Genomic DNA, 18,070 nt, shown 5'->3' with positions numbered 1-18,070 from the left:
ACCTCTCCTCTTTAGGATGTAAGCTCTCACGAGCAGAGCCCTCCCTCCCCTTGTGGGGTTCAATATATTCTGAAAAGGTAGACATGGTGATAATGTCATAAGACGACATGTCAACATTCAGCATGTCGACACTGATGAAATGTTGACACGCACACAATGTTGATAATCCATTTTTATAGTACACCCTAACAATAACCCCAACCCCTAAACCCAAGTTTAACCCTAACGCTAAGATCGACATTTTCACTATGTCAACATTTTGTCCATGTCATCAAGTCCGGGGTGAGATCGGGCCGCGAAGGGGACAAATTGCCGTACCATTGCTTCTATGCCGTTCCAACAGCAATAAGTCCCTTTGGCACCTAACTGGATTGACCCCTACGATTGTCGACATATCAACTGCAAATGCCCCATTTATGTCATCCCTCCCCCTTTAATATCATGTATATCTGCTGACATGTTCATGCTTGTACTTATGTACAGTATATGCCTGTAATTATGTATATACTGTACTGTCAACCTATGTTAATGTGAAATTTTGGAACTACAATATGTCTGTGCCCTGTATGCATCACAGCTCTGCTCTCTGCATATAGTGCTGCAGATCTTTATGGTTTCTTAAAATGTTTAAATGCTAATAATAATACAAACTCCTAAAACTTGGTGCTGACTTTACTTTAACTGCTAAACAATACAATTCTCTTTTTAAAAATATATTGGTGCCCTGCGACAGCCTATAAAATCCAGATCACCTCCCAGCAAGCTCAATTTCCACCCCAAACAGGACAAACAGACACTTAGAAAGCAAAAACTCATTCCTGCCCCTGTAACATGGCCCATGTGCTGCTGGGGGGAGGGCCGTACAAGCATTGCCTTTTGCCATGCATTGTGTACAGACTGGAGCAGATGACATCAGTACGGGGCACGTACTCAGGTGCCTACATAACCCTCTATAGAAGTAATGACAGCGACACCAGCCAAGAGGCAAAACACTGCAACAGCTGCTCTGTGTGACACTGCCCTCTGCTGGCCTGATCCCAGTTTGTAATGATTTTAGCTGTTTCAGTAAATTGTGGCCTTGAGCATCATGCAATTGGCCTGAAACACGGCATACAGTACAGTATGTGACTATTTAGGAATCTACCTACATATTAAAGATCACGTGAATTTCCACCTGCTTATCAGAGGCCAATTACACATCCTGTTCTGTGCCATATAAAGCTGAAATGGCAGTAGAATAGCAGAATAGTTACTAGCTAGACGTTCCGGTCGGAAAGCGAGACCTATATGCCAGGCTTTTTATTCTAGTGCATTTTCATGTTGTTTTAACTATTTGTTATTTAATTAGGACAAACAGTGGCGTAGCCAGAGCAGGAGAGGGGGAGCATACGCCTTTATATAGCGTATAACATAGTAATGACGTACCAACGCTGCCAGCCAGAGAGAGGAGCCGGGAAGAGGGGAAAGAACCGTAAGGCGCCAAAGCTATAGAGATTGTTGTGTGGGGGCAGTATGGAACATAGAGATGGGGAATATGGGGGCCAGTATGGAACATAGAGATTGGGGTGTGGGGGCAGTATGGAACATAGAGATTGGGGTGTGGGGACAGTATGGAACATAGAGATTGGGGTGTGGGGACAGTATGGAACATAGAGATGGGGAATATGGGGGCAGTATGGAACATAGAGATTGGGGTGTGGGGCAATATGGAACATAGAGATGGGGATGTAGGGCAGTATGGAACATAGAGATGGGGGGTGTGGGGACAGTATGGAACAGAGATGGGGGATGTGGGGAGCAGTATGGAACACAGAGATGAGGGATGTGGGGGGCAGTATGGAACACAGAGATGAGGATTTGGGGGCAGTATGGTACATATAGATGGGGTGTGGGGCAGTGTGGAATATAGAGATTGGGGTGAGGGGCAGTATGGAACATAGAGATTGGGAATATGGGGGCAGTATGGAACATAGAGATTGGGGTGTGGGGACAGTATGGAACATAGAGATTGGAGATGTGGGGGCAGTATGGAACATAGAGATGGGGAATATGGGGGCAGTATGGAACATAGAGATTGGGGTGTGGGGACAGTATGGAACATAGAGATTGGGGTGTGGGGCAGTATGGAACATAGAGATTGAGGTGTGGGGCAATATGGAACATAGAGATGGGGATGTAGGGCAGTATGGAACATAGAGATGGGGGGTGTGGGGAAATATGAAACAGAGATGGGGGTGAGGGGCAGTATGGAACATAGAGATGGGGATGTGGGGAGCAGTATGGAACATAGAGATGAGGGATGTGGGGAGCAGTATGGAACATAGAGATGAGGATGTGGGGAGCAGTATGGAACATAGAGATGAGGGATGTGGGGAGCAGTATGGAACATAGAGATGAGGATGTGGGGAGCAGTATGGAACAGAGATGAGGGATGTGGGGAGCAGTATGGAACATAGCGATGAGGATGTGGGGAGCAGTATGGAACAGAGATGAGGGATGTGGGGAGCAGTATGGAACATAGCGATGGGGGATGTGGGGACAGTATGGAACATAGAGATTGGGGTGTGGGGAGCAGTATGGAACATAGCGATGAGGATGTGGGGAGCAGTATGGAACAGAGATGAGGGATGTAGGGAGCAGTATGGAACATAGAGATGAGGATGTGGGGAGCAGTATGGAACATAGAGATGAGGGATGTGGGGAGCAGTATGGAACATAGAGATGAGGATGTGGGGAGCAGTATGGAACAGAGATGAGGGATGTGGGGAGCAGTATGGAACATAGCGATGAGGATGTGGGGAGCAGTATGGAACAGAGATGAGGGATGTGGGGAGCAGTATGGAACATAGCGATGGGGGATGTGGGGACAGTATGGAACATAGAGATTGGGGTGTGGGGAGCAGTATGGAACATAGCGATGAGGATGTGGGGAGCAGTATGGAACAGAGATGAGGGATGTAGGGAGCAGTATGGAACATAGAGATGAGGATGTGGGGAGCAGTATGGAACATAGCGATGGGGGATGTGGGGGCAGTATGGAACACAGAGATGAGGATGTGGGGGCAGTATGGTACATATAGATGGGGGTGTGGGGCAGTGTGGAACATAGAGATTGGGGTGTGGGGCAGTATGGAACATAGAGATTGGGAATATGGGGGCAGTATGGAACATAGAGATTGGGGTGTGGGGACAGTATGGAACATAGAGATTGGGGATGTGGGGGTAGTATGGAACATAGAGATGGGGAATATGGGGACAGTATGGAACATAGAGATGGGGGTGTGGTGCAGTATGGAACATAGAGATGGGGAATATGGGGGCAGTATGGAACATAGAGATTGGGGTGTGGGGACAGTATGGAACATAGAGATTGGGGTGTGGGGCAGTATGGAACATAGAGATTGAGGTGTGGGGCAATATGGAACATAGAGATGGGGATGTAGGGCAGTATGGAACATAGAGATGGGGATGTGGGGAGCAGTATGGAACATAGAGATTGGGGTGTGGGGAGCAGTATGGAACACAGAGATGAGGGATGTGGGGAGCAGTATGGAACATAGAGATGAGGATGTGGGGAGCAGTATGGAACATAGAGATTGGGGTGTGGGGGTAGTATGGAACATAGAGATTGGGGTGTGGGGACAGTATGGAACATAGAGATGGGGAATATGGGGGCAGTATGGAACATAGAGATTGGGGTGTGGGGCAATATGGAACATAGAGATGGGGATGTAGGGCAGTATGGAACATAGAGATGGGGGGTGTGGGGACAGTATGGAACAGAGATGGGGGATGTGGGGAGCAGTATGGAACACAGAGATGAGGGATGTGGGGGGCAGTATGGAACACAGAGATGAGGATTTGGGGGCAGTATGGTACATATAGATGGGGTGTGGGGCTGTGTGGAACATAGAGATTGGGGTGAGGGGCAGTATGGAACATAGAGATTGGGAATATGGGGGCAGTATGGAACATAGAGATTGGGGTGTGGGGACAGTATGGAACATAGAGATGGGGAATATGGGGGCAGTATGGAACATAGAGATTGGGGTGTGGGGACAGTATGGAACATAGAGATTGGGGTGTGGGGCAGTATGGAACATAGAGATTGAGGTGTGGGGCAATATGGAACATAGAGATGGGGATGTAGGGCAGTATGGAACATAGAGATGGGGGGTGTGGGGAAATATGAAACAGAGATGGGGGTGAGGGGGAGTATGGAACATAGAGATGGGGATGTGGGGAGCAGTATGGAACATAGAGATGAGGGATGTGGGGAGCAGTATGGAACATAGAGATGAGGATGTGGGGAGCAGTATGGAACAGAGATGAGGGATGTTTGGAGCAGTATGGAACATAGCGATGAGGATGTGGGGAGCAGTATGGAACAGAGATGAGGGATGTGGGGAGCAGTATGGAACATAGTGATGGGGGATGTGGGGACAGTATGGAACATAGAGATTGGGGTGTGGGGAGCAGTATGGAACATAGCGATGAGGATGTGGGGAGCAGTATGGAACAGAGATGAGGGATGTAGGGAGCAGTATGGAACATAGAGATGAGGATGTGGGGAGCAGTATGGAACATAGCGATGGGGGATGTGGGGGGCAGTATGGAACACAGAGATGAGGATGTGGAGGCAGTATGGTACATATAGATGGGGGTGTGGGGCAGTGTGGAACATAGAGATTGGGGTGTGGGGCAGTATGGAACATAGAGATTGGGAATATGGGGGCAGTATGGAACATAGAGATTGGGGTGTGGGGACAGTATGGAACATAGAGATTGGGGATGTGGGGGTAGTATGGAACATAGAGATGGGGAATATGGGGACAGTATGGAACATAGAGATGGGGGTGTGGTGCAGTATGGAACATAGAGATGGGGAATATGGGGGCAGTATGGAACATAGAGATTGGAGTGTGGGGACAGTATGGAACATAGAGATTGGGGTGTGGGGCAGTATGGAACATAGAGATTGAGGTGTGGGGCAATATGGAACATAGAGATGGGGATGTAGGGCAGTATGGAACATAGAGATGGGGGGTGTGGGGAAATATGAAACAGAGATGGGGGTGTGGGGCAGTATGGAACATAGAGATGGGGATGTGGGGAGCAGTATGGAACACAGAGATGAGGGATGTGGGGAGCAGTATGGAACATAGAGATGAGGATGTGGGGAGCAGTATGGAACATAGCGATGAGGATGTGGGGAGCAGTATGGAACAGAGATGAGGGATGTGGGGAGCAGTATGGAACATTGCGATGGGGGATGTGGGAACAGTATGGAACATAGAGATTGGGGTGTGGGGAGCAGTATGGAACATAGCGATGAGGATGTGGGGAGCAGTATGGAACATAGAGATGAGGATGTGGGGAGCAGTATGGAACATAGCGATGGGGGATGTGGGGACAGTATGGAACATAGAGATGATGATGTGGGGAGCAGTATGGAACATAGCGATGAGCATGTGGGGAGCAGTATGGAACATAGAGACTGGGGTGTGGGGCAGTATGACCATGAGAGTTGGGGTGTGATAACAGTATGGGACAGAGATAGGCAGGGCTATTTTTCTGGAAGAATAGGTCCAGGAACTGTGGCTGGAGCTATAGAAAAACAATTATATATATATATATATATATATATATATATATATATATATATATATATATATATAGATTAGAAAAGAATGCACTCAAAAGGGCACTCAAAAATGTTATTTATCTCGTGGAAAATACATTTTGGTCCAAGACATTACATCATAGTTAATGAGAGGTTAAGGAACTGAGGGCCTGAGTCAGAGCTGGTCGCCAGATGCGATCGCTCGCACGATGTGTATGCAAATTGTGTAAGCAGTGCTATCGCACAGCAATGCATTAGCACGCCCAGTATATCTTAGAGAGCGATCACATAGTGTAAGCAGACACCCACTAGCCTGTTTAAGATGCCCACTTGTGCACGTCATGTCCCGGAAGTGTATGCAACCATCGGTACATCGGATGCTATCGCAGCGCTTGAAGTTGACTATATCCTGCCGCAAGCACTGCGAGCACTTCAGTGTAAAAACATACCAGGTGACGTGTACTATGATGCTGTCTTATAATTATGCACACCTCTAACACACCGGTGAGACGCTCAGGCACGCCTGCGTTTGCACCTCCATTCCCAGGTTTTTAATGGCCGGCCCCTGTTACCACCTACAAACGGCTTCTCCTGTCACTCACTCTGCTGGGCTGTCTATGTGCAGCGAGCGAACGCATTGTGAACTTTCGCTAAGGTATACACATGCGCACACTGCATACACACTGCATACTATCGGCAGCAGCGAGAGGATGCATCTTAGCGAGTGGGTCTGAATGAGGCCCTGAGTTCCTGCTGAAAAATAGCACTGGAGATAGAGGTGGGGGCATAGAGATAGAGGTCTGGAACATAGAGTTGGGGGTGTGGGAGCAGTATGGAACATAGGGTTGAGTGTATGGGGCAGTATGGAACATAGAGATGGGGGTGTGAGGACAGTACAGAACATAGAGATTAGGGTGTGGGGGACAGTATGAAAGATAGAGGCAATGAGCAAATTCAGGCTGAATCACATTATCTGCAGCCTACCCCTCATTTTACAATGCCTGTGATCTCTGGACTGTATAGAGGGGGGTTGGGCCAAAATTACGCAATTGCGCCGCCACGCCCCTCGAACCAGAGGGGGCAGCCAGAAAGTCGGCAAGTATGCTTCATACCAATCTTTGGGGATAGTACAGCAAAGCAATGGAGTAGAGACCAGGTATAATGACGGTGGGTATACTCCCATTGTTCGCCAGTCAAACAGTAATTTGTACCATACTGTAAATTTTTATTTTTGCCTCAGAGAGATCCCAGAAGGGAGAGTAAAGTACAGTAGGTGGCGCAGGACGAACTGTGCCACAAATAGTATCATCACTGCCCTGTTCCTGGGGCATAAAACCTCCTGGATCTCAAATGATGATGTTTGAGATCCAGGAGGTTCATTTACTTTCTCTGAATGCCAAAACTGTGGAATCTCCCGAACAGCCCGGTAAGTAAAATGCGTACAAACATGGCAGTAACGGGTTCACTTTTTCAGGTGATGCAGTTTGCAGATTTATCTAAAACAAGCTGGAGATAATAACGAGTCTGATTTATAAAAGCTCCAAGCTGACATCAGGCTTTGTTATTTCTCACATCCCTTATACACAAAGGTGCGCGGACCATAAAAGAGGATTTATACCCGCAGCCCAGATCAGCATTAATAAGGGATGAGCCCTCCAGGCCTTACCTTCAGAGGAGATATATGCGATTGCATCACGTAACCGTGGACATTTTCTATTTGCGACAGGTTCTTTTCTGATACGTGGACAAGCTCGGGGCCTTTGATGTCGTGGGTTAATCGCGGCAATGAATGGTCGTGTGGAGGGGTGTCCTCATCTTGGTAACGGTATTTCTGCGAGGGGAAAATACACAGCGCTAGTTAATACCCAGGTTTCGTCCGTAAGTAACGAGCCATGTGCTGTATGCAGTCAGCAATACGGACACCTACGAATGGCTGTAATACAGCAAAGAACCTGCAAAACATCGATACGAAATGCACAGTGACCGATAACCCTACATCGGTTCTGCGTAAGACAAATGGAAGTCACCTGGCTCCTTCTACAGAAGCACATGTCACCTTCTGTCCCACAAGCCTAACCCCAATGTCGGCATTCTGACAATGCCGACATGTGGCCTGATGACATATTAACAATGTTATGGTGTCGAAATTATGAATGCTGAATGTCAACACTGTTAATGTCAACCTAATGACTACATTGCGTAATTACGAACATCTGTCTCTAATATCGACACAGAAAGAGGCTTATTAGTACATTTTATATGTTAGAGTAATCATTGCACGTCGTCAAGCCACATCGCACTGTCCTGCAGGTGCTTTCTGTTTTCTTACCTAATACCTTCAACATTTCTTATTCAATATACTTTTTATTTTGTGCTATTCCAACTACAAACACTAGGTGGCAGGCCATGCCTATGTTACTGCAAACTTCTTGTTTTAATAACAATTCTCACACGCAACGTAACACATACAGTAGTACCAGAAAATATGACATTTACATTTAATAGAAATACTGTAACAGGTAAATGCCGGCAGCTTGGGTGCTAAACTACCAAGACAATATACTATGACAAACAATGACTTGTATAAAAAGCTCTGTTGAACTGATACAAATTAAGCCATAATTATATTATATTCCAAAAGCACGAGGCGGCACTCAGAGACTTCCAAACGGTGAACCCTTATTGCTGTCCTTTATTCAGTGCTCATCGTCTCGGGGTGTGCATCCCCTTCCCCAGTACAGCAATTTGAGGAAGGGGATGCGCCACGGTCCCAGAAATGTTGACCACTGAATAAAGAACAGCAATAAGGGTTCACTGTTTGGAAGTCTCCGAGTGCCGCCTCATGCTTTTGGAATTTATTTTGGGGGGTGCAGACCCCCCCCGAGGATGGCACCAGAGCCAGTTGTCTGCCAAAAGTAAGGAACTGGAGTGCCGGGGACACTGAAAGTAGAGGTCATATCTGTAATAAATAAATATAATAAAAACTATGAATTTCTGTGTTCTGATCAAATGTTTTTGTTTATAAACCAATTTTTTGAAAACTTTATTATATAAACATTAGCAGGTACGATTGTAGTGGAATATAGCATACAGATACAGTACACGCAGAAGCCCAAACTATGGAGGTACTGTATACATAGGGGGGATTTAGAGCATACCTGCCTACCCTCCCGGTTTTCGCGGGAGGCTCCCGATTTTTCGGGTAACCCCCCGCACCCCCGGAAGGGTAGGCACTTCTCCCGCATTCTGCCCACTTCCTAATGAAGTGGGCAGAATGGGGAGAACTTCCGCGTCAATCGCGGGTCCCTGTGTACAGGGCGGGGCTTAAAGACACGATTCTTCATGAATCGCGTCATTTAGCCCCGCCCCTTATTTAAATATGCGTCAATTTGCCACGGAGGGGGCGGGGCTTAATGCCAGGAATTGTTTGGCCCCGCCCCCGTCGGGACCCAGCTGCTTCTCCTCCCCGGGTTCTCCCGGGGAGGAGATTTAAAAGGTAGGCAAGTATGATTTAGAGAGAGACAGGAGGAGTCTGTAGGAAAAAGACGCCTCCTACCAGCATCTGCGATCCAACTGCTGCGTCCGAAGATGTATTATCGCATCACCATCACAATCATTGGTCACGATGGAGACTATATTCGCCCATCTGAGTACGCTTCAGCTTACTCAGAAAGGGCCAACAGAACTGCTCAGCCGGGGTCAGGATACACCCCCCGTTTCCGGGAATACAGGGCGGCTTCATCCTCTCCCCACCATCAAACAGCCGCAGCCTGTCAATCAGTCTGCAGCTTTGAGGAACTGCGAGAGATTTCGCAATAGAGCTCTTAAGCATGTGACAATCTTTTAACATCGGTGATGTGCGCGTTGCAAACCATCAAGGCCCAGAAGTCAGTAATAGTTTTGCTGGCTTTGAAACTGCACTGTTCACCAAAGCATACATTTTCCTGAATCCCTTCAACTGTTTCTATACCTCTAATTCTTCATTCTCCCTTTTCCTCATCTAATTCTCAGCTGGCTATCTACATCTTCTCCAGCATGAAATAAGCACCAGAATATGGAACACTGCAAAATAATGAGCTGTAAAATAATAAACTATAACTCTACTAGGTTAAGAGGTGAGAAAATATATATAAATCAGTCCCTTCCATATAGATCTAGTTGGCAGGTGCCTGAGGCTGCTCTGTTCAAAGGGCGAGAGAAATAACAGCTGCTGCCCTCACGCTGCAGTGTACTGCGGATATTTTCATGTATTGTTCTTAAAGAAAGATTTGTGATTATTTTTTTGGTGTAGCTGTAATAAGTATTCTGGATGTTATCTATACGGGACGTAGTTATGAAACCAGCAGCTGTGATGCCGCCGGTCTAAATCCTGACGGGGGAAGCCCGACAAGGGACTTAAGATTGGCGTAGAAATACCGACACCTATCTTAATCCCAACGCCGGAACACAGAAGGACGCCAGCCCGAACGAGGTAAGTCCGGGGTGCCCTTAGTGTTAGCCACAGGAGGGGAAGGGGGTTGTGGTTGAGGGTTAGGTATAGTTGGCATAGCAGGATTAGCGTTGTTTTTCTGGTGGGAGGTTAGGGTTAGGCACCCCTAGGGGGGAGGGTTAGGCATCACTGGTAGGGGGGGGTTAGGCACTTCGGAGAGAGGGTTTAGGTACTAACAGGGAGGGTTAGGGTTAGGCTACAAGAAGGGAGGGTTAGGGGGAGAAGGGGGGAGGGCAAGTATACTTACCCGATACCAAGCATCGGGATGCCGCTGTCGATATTTTGACAGGAGGAATCCCGACAGCCGACATTACATACCCATTCCCTCTATATTTATAATAAAGTTGTAATGGTTGTGTCTGTACTGTACATGTTTTGGAGAAATGTACTCCTTGGGACTGTATATGAACTATGGAGACAAAAAAATAATTGTTTCTGAATTTTTGTTTGTCTGTCTGTTCATTCCGGCATCACGCAAAAACTACAGGATGAATTTGGATTGTGTTTTCAATCTTGTATAGCTTAGTCACGTAGAAATAAACTGAGGTATGTATTACCTTAATGTGACATCAGGGAGAAGAGCAATAAAGGAGAAATCAGAAGCCTGAAACTCGGCATGTGCATGATCCTGAAAATTTGGGGACAAATATAATTTTAGGGACTATTTATGAACTATGAAGACAAAAAATGTTTTTATTGAAATTTACACAGGCTCATTAAGTCCAAAATTACTATATTTGTATAATATATATATTATATTATATATATATCAAGATCTATTTTTCGGGAAAATAAAACTATATATTAAGCACTAATCAGGCAGCTTATTTTGGTGCATGGAGTTCCAGTATACATGTGAATCCAGTAGATGGCGCACCATGACAAATGCTACATATCATAGAATTGCTGCTCATGTTACTTGTAGCCTTTCAGTGCTGCTGTAGGATAAGTAGCAATAAGTAGGATAAGTGCGTCCGCTGCTGAATGAGGCTCTCTGCGCGGGATTTGAGGCCCAGCTGGAAAGAGTAAAAATGATCCCTTTAAGTCCAGCGTACTTCCACTTTAGGACCAACCCTTCTATCAGTTCAACCATTCCGTTTTTCTCCAACAACACAGCTCAGTATAGACACACTGATGTCCTACATTATTCATGGGACATCGGGATTGCTTTTTATAAGACTGTAAGCTCTCAGAAGCAGATTCCTGACTCCTGCCATCTTCTTGTCCTTTCCCATCTCATCAGAATGTGCGTCCTGGTATTTGCTTCTTGTGTGCTCCGATGTTATGCTTTATGTTTGTATTTTCATAGTCATTTATATAATTCATTAATTAACTAGCTTTTATGAATAAGGCATAATTCCCCCACTGTACGACACTAAGAAAATTAAAGTTCCCTGTAAATACGATAATAGACTTCATTTGTAACTATCGTACATATGAATGTTTTAGAACTGTCTTTGCACCTTCCTTTATAAAATATACACTGAATGTCCCATTTAAGTTTCCACCACTGAGAACATGAGAGAACTAAAATGCGCTGTGGCCACCTGCAAATACAATCTCACCTGAACGTGTGAAACTGCGCACACAGCATTGAGCTGCACAATGGGAGAATGCAGGAACAGTTCAGATACATAAGGGGGAAATCTAGGGATATTTATTTACTAAGCGGTGGTTTGTAAAATCTGCTGCGTACCAGCGCGTTTAACCCACACTTACCTACTACCCCGGCAGGTGCGGGAGACTATTGATTTTTCTGGTAGTCCGCCAAATCCCCGGTAGGGTGGGTGTACCTCCGACAACCCGCCCACGTCCTAGTGAATTGGACAGGGTGGGGAGAAAATACTGGGAATCATGGGTCCATATGGAGAGGGCGGGGTTTCATTGACAAATCCTGCCGTTTTAGCTCCGCCCCATCTAGACGGGGCAGAGCCTAATGACATGAGAGCCAATCAGAAGTGGTCAGCTGCATCTCCTCTCCGGGCTTCTCCCGGAGTGGAAAAACAAAAAAGTCGGCAAGTACGGTTTAATCCCGAAATTGAAATGGCATTGCCCTTTTAAATTTCGGTCTCAAACTCGCCAGGAACCGTCAGATTTTACAAGTAGATATCTCTTTCACCTGATGTTTTTACCTCTGTAATGCCACCCAGGCATATTAACTACATTGGGCGATCAAAAACAATGGCAGAAAACGCATTGCCCACGAGGCCGTGACCAATGACATACACACCATGAGATCTAAGTATAAAAACATTACATGAGTAGCTCAGATTCCTGCATTGATATAAATGGCCGCCACTTCTGCTGTAATAAAAAGCCACAATGTTTGCGAAATGTACAAGCATGCATTGTATGGTACTAACCAACAGAATAGACTGTAAGCAACAGCATTCCAACACCCGGACACCGTTCTTTATGGAGCAAGGTGACAGTCCTGTCCTCTAGCTGATTATTGTCACTATAACGACAGCTTGGCAGAAGGATTACCCAATTTGTCTTTTATACTATGAGCCATTCCGTTATAAATGCGCGTCAAACTACGGTACCCGTGAAAGTCTTGTTTTGTGCACATGTTCACGCTGAAATAACGTCTATGATCACGTTAAGCTTTACCAAACTTTACTGTAGCTAGATAACATTACGACATTTCCAACTTTATTCCTCTGTCCTTGAAACCCTTTCATTTGTTACTGGTCGTTGCGGAAGTGTATTATTTTTAGTTGCATAATTCATACACACTTAATGTCTCAGATAAAAATGACTCAGTGTAATTTATGTTGAGTTATTTATGACTTTAGCAGGAGACACAGATGGATCCAGTTTTATCTAACCACTGCACATGACAAAGCTCACATTATAAAAGACATGTCCTATACAGGTGGGTCCTTACACATCTTTTCTGCAGTCACGCTAAAAAGCCCCCCTCGGCGCACCAGGTCACGTGAGATGCTGCTAGCGCAGAGTGTCTTTTTTGTTCCTATATTTTTTTAACTGGAAATGCATTTCAGTGGCAATGTGATGTGACTGGGACGCACCAGGAGACTGTACGGATTCATTTGACATGTGACACTTGTATATCTGTGTGCGACTGAGTCTCTGAATCTGTATACGATGTGCTACAATGTAGCAACCGCAGCTTTCTCATTCCAAGTTCCGTTGTGCTTCATATACAGACTAAGGTGCACACAGATATACAAGTGTCGCTCGGCTAAAGAATCAGTACAGTCTGCTGGTGCCACCTAGTCGAATTGCATCGCAACTTAGACACATTTTTTTGCAAAAAAGACGCATGACGCTAGCAAAGTAGCACGGGACCTGGCGGCTCACTCACACCAGGCAAGTCGCGCTGCGTGGCGTATTGAGGCTAGATGTATGAGGGGGTGTGATATGTATTACCGCCGGTCGCATGTGCTGGGATCAAATCCCGACAGCGGCTGCCCGGCAAAGGAGGAAATCCTGATCGTCCTAAAGGTAAGTATAAACTAATCTAATTCTATCCCCTAACACTCCTTTAGAGAGCCTGAGCCTAACCTCCTGCCCCCTGGGCCTAACCCTAACCCCCCCTCTAAGTGCCTAAACCTAACCCCCCTTCCCCGTTGCCTAAGCCTAAGTCCCCCGGGGGGGTGCCTAACCCTAACCTCCCCCCGGGGGTGCCTAACACTAACCCTCCCTCCCCTTAGACTAACCCTAATCTTCCCCAGGAGCCCTAAACCTAAGCCTCCCCCCCGCCCGCTGCGGCGCCTGCCATCCGCTCGATCAGGATGCCGGGCGCCGGTCTCACAACCTCGGTCAAATGACAGGCGTCTAGATTTAGACGCCTGTCATCTGTCCCTAGTCTGGATAACAGTGTCTGGAAGCCTGCGGTCAGCATTTAGACCGTCGGCTTCTGGACTACATCCCGTATGAGGACACATCTGTATCTCGATGCAGGGGAAGGATGGGCTGGGTGACAGGCAGGGGGGCGGCATGGCCCATTTAGAATACATTGGGACCGCTATCCAGTTGGATTATTTTTTATTTATCAGAGATTATTTATATTGAATTGTACAGGTGTTACTGATACAGTATGCATGCGCAAGTGGTTGTTACTGGGGAGGAATCAGGAGGGTCCCTTTCCTTGTAAATTATGCAATATACTGTATAGCCTATACTGTAGGCTACAATAGCTAACAGGACCAAGCTCCAGAATGACATGGGGGCTGCTATTGCAATCCGAAACAGAGTTAACGGAGGGTGGCTAGGCAAACGCAGACGTGTTTGACCGTTTAAACTCCGTTTCAAGGACATGCAGAAATTAGCAATGTTTGAGACACGTCAGACAGATATGAGGCAGCAGTACACATCCCTGTGCTCAGATAAGCTTTGGAAAACATTAGCATATATTCGCATTTGCGATCGTAGCTGCGATTGCATTAGCGGAAATATATGAATCAGGCCCTCAGTCTGTGTCTTTCTGCTGCCTCCGTTCCTGTCACATGCAGCCCTGTCCTCACTAACATCACTCATCTCCTGATATACTCTGTGCTGCTGGGGACCCTGCTCCTCCCACTATATAACTCTCAGTCTGTGGCTTTCTGCCGCCTCCATTCCCCTCCTCACATCATGTCACTGCCCCTGTCACATGCAGCCCTGTCCTCACTAACACATCACTCATCTCCTTATATACTCTGTGCTGCTGGGGACCCTGCTCCTTCCACTATATAACTCTCAGCCTGTGGCTTCCTGCCGCCTCCATTCCCCTCCTCACATCATGTCACTGCCCCTGTCACATACAGCCCTGTCCTTACTAACACATCCCTCATCTCCTTATATACTCTGTGCTGCTGGGGACCCTGCTCCTCCCACTATATAACTCTCAGTTTGTGGCTTCCTGATGCCTTCATTCCCCTCCTCACATCATGTCACTGCCCCTGTCACATGCTTGTGACAGGGCTTGTCCTCACTAACATCCCTCATCTCCTGATGGACCCTGCTCCTTCCACTATATACTTCTCAGTCTGTGGCAGGGTAGAGCCAGGTGAACTACAGTAGTGCAAGGGTCAGTGTAAGGTGACAATAGCTCTTACTCTTATGCTGGCGGCCCACTGGTTGGCGCTGTGGTCTCATTCCCAGAGCCACTTGTTATCGTAGAGACCCCAAGACACCAACTCTAAGCCATGTACAGCCTCCCAACACCCCATACCTCTCACTTCCAATTAAGGGCTGATTCTGAGCTAGGAGCAAAGTAAACCAAAGAGCAAGTAACTCTGCACCTGGGCAAAACCATATTACACTGCAAGGGGGAGGGGGGGATGTTATATGTGCAGAGCTTTGGATGTGGGAGGGGCCTGTCCAAACCCAAATCTAAATTGCAGTGTAAAAATAAAGCTGTCCAGCATTTGTGGGCTACATGCAAGAGCATCCAGTATTTACTGTACCCTGATTACCAAAATAATAAATGATTGCCAAAATAATAAATGTATCTGCACTCCTTGCATGCACCATGGTTTATTCCAGGTACAAAGTAACTCCTCCAATTTTTTTTTTTGCTTCGCTCCCAACATCAGCCCAGACCCCCTGAGTTTCAAAACAAACCAGCTTTCTGTAAGTAGAGCTGAGCTTCTGCTTTAATTGATCTGCATTAGATCAGGTTTGAGGTCAGAGGTTGACTGAATTACTATGGGGTCTAGTTACTAAGCAGTGTTAGGACACAGAGTGAAAAGTGATAAGGTGCCAGCCAATCAGCTCGTAACTGTCATTTTTCAAACACAGCCTGTGAGATGACAGTTGGGAGCTGATTGGCTGCCACCTTATCACTTTCTTATCACTTTTCACTCTGTCTCCTAACACTGCTTAGTAAATAGACCCCTATGTACTGTATGAAGGATCAATTTAAGGAATTAACTCTGCTAAAAAATAAATAACACAAAAAAAAGTAGCTGCAGAACGGTTACTGCCCATCAGCCGTACAGGGCAATGATGCCGTATTTCCAGTTGAGAGGACACAAACCAGCAGAAGTATAAATGCAGAGGACCCCGACTACAGCCATCACCGATCCGGGAATTATCCCTAACTGGACCAATCACTTAAACTGGTAATTCTGTACGAAAAGCCTTTTAGGTATTGACCGAAAAATGTCCTGAGCTATTATGGTACATTAATATAACGTAAATTACTACATATTTCCCCAGACGTTCAATTACATAATTTTGAATTGTAGCCGCACTTCTTACTTATTTCGTACGTTATTACAGTATGCTATAATCTTTCCCAGTAGTACACGCTGCATATTTTGCATAAAAGAACATACATTTTTAAAAAAGTGCTCCAATATTTTCATTACACTGACCCAGGCGGCAGGAACATATCTCATGTACCCCGGAGCTGTTAGGTAGCCGGGGGTCTGTGAAAAGTAGCTGGGATCCATCTGATGGGAAGAAAATGGAGGCAATCTAATGCATCAAAATGTGGCACAACATGTCGACATACAGCAAGTCGACATGTTCTATTTGTCATTATGGATGTCATGTCAAATGTCGACAATGACAACATTGGCAGAATGTCGACACTGAATGTCGACCCTAACGGCAGCCTAACCCAGGGCCGTAACTAGGGGCATGCTACCGGTGCCGCTGCACAGAGAGCAGTGCTGTGTAGGCGTCATCGTCGCCACCCCTCGGCCATAGCTTCAGGCTAGCAAGGTGCCTAGGAAGGCTCCCTGCAGCAAGGAACACTGCTGCAACGGTGCAGCCGGAGCGACCTTTAGTTGCCCCAGACAGGCTCCCTGCAGTGTGTGCAGCTAATCTGGAGCATCTTCAGGCTGCTCAAAGTCAACTTACCGGTGCTGCCAGCCCTGCCTCGTCAGCGCTAGCGGGGTGGGCCGGCACAGGGCACATTTAAGCCCTTTTACGGCTCGGGCCTAACACTAAAATGAAGTGTTCGGTCTGTCGAACTTCACTATGTGGAGATTATGACCCTGTCGACATTAAGTACACGTTAACATTGCGAATGCCAACAATATCACCGCCAATATCTTGTCCAGGCCATTCACATAATGAATGCATTATGCAAAAAATAGTTCTGATGCCATATCCATCCATGGACACACGTACACATACACAAGTATATAGATAAATACATTATTATATACTGCATGACACACACACAGTATATATATATATATATATATATATATATATATAAAACCCTGGGGTATCAGTGGAACAGTAATCAATTTAATTATTCTACAAGACCTTTTAGATTGAATCAGTCTGGTGTAATTAAGAAATAAATAATTGGAATTAAGTAGCAGAAGCTGTTATCGCCTGCGCCAGCCATGTGGTTTAATGCGGCTCATGAAGTGGATACTTCAGGTGAATAATCTCTTATTGAGCTTGATATAAAGGATGATACATTAACACTCCAATTATCCCAGTGATTAGGCGGCTGGCTGGCTGGCGTGCTGCCGCGCCATCGCATCGTTCCCGTTGTCTTGGTTTCTAAAAACACTCTATTTGTGTAAGGAGATGAGTAACGATCTCTGACTGAGCTGTGACTACTCACTAATACACATTCCCATTTTATCAGTGTGACTTCTGAATAAAATCCCTTTTTTTTAATGTATTTATTTCATTTTAATGATACTTTTCATCACCTGAAACTACACTTATATTTTATAATGCACTTAATAGCAGCGGGATGTAGCTATGAGACTGGCGGCCGCGATGCCACCGGATTCAATGCCGAGGCTGAATGTCCAACACTGGAAGTCTATCTTAATCCCAACACTGGAACACAGAAGGACGCCAGCCCGAACGAAGGTAAGCCGGGGCGCCCTTAGCGTTAGCTGCGGGGAGGAGGGTTAGGTTTAGGTAGCATAGCGGGGTTAGCGTTAGGTTTTGGGAGGGGAAGTTAGGGTTAGGCACCCCTTGGGGGGAGGGTTAGGCATCATTGGGTGGGTTAGACACTAAGGTGGGAG

General features: G+C 46.3%; 1 protein-coding gene across 2 annotated transcripts in view; it reads right to left on the bottom strand.

Annotated features, from left to right (window-relative positions):
- The window catches only part of DLG2 (discs large MAGUK scaffold protein 2), a 1,239,761-nt gene that overhangs the window by 809,824 nt on the left and 411,867 nt on the right, over positions 1–18,070 (bottom strand). For both annotated transcript variants that reach the window (XM_088479798.1, XM_088479797.1), the window contains exon 2: positions 7,290–7,454. In XM_088479798.1, the coding sequence (XP_088335924.1) occupies positions 7,290–7,454 (165 nt within the window). The remainder of the gene's footprint in view (positions 1–7,289; positions 7,455–18,070) is intronic.

The sequence above is a fragment of the Taudactylus pleione genome, unplaced genomic scaffold (assembly GCF_031769625.1).
Source record: "Taudactylus pleione unplaced genomic scaffold, aTauple2 ptg000245l, whole genome shotgun sequence".
NCBI classification, from domain to species: domain Eukaryota; kingdom Metazoa; phylum Chordata; class Amphibia; order Anura; family Myobatrachidae; genus Taudactylus; species Taudactylus pleione.
The sequence above is the reverse complement of the archived record's forward strand: the minus strand, read 5'-3'. Positions and strand labels throughout refer to the sequence as shown.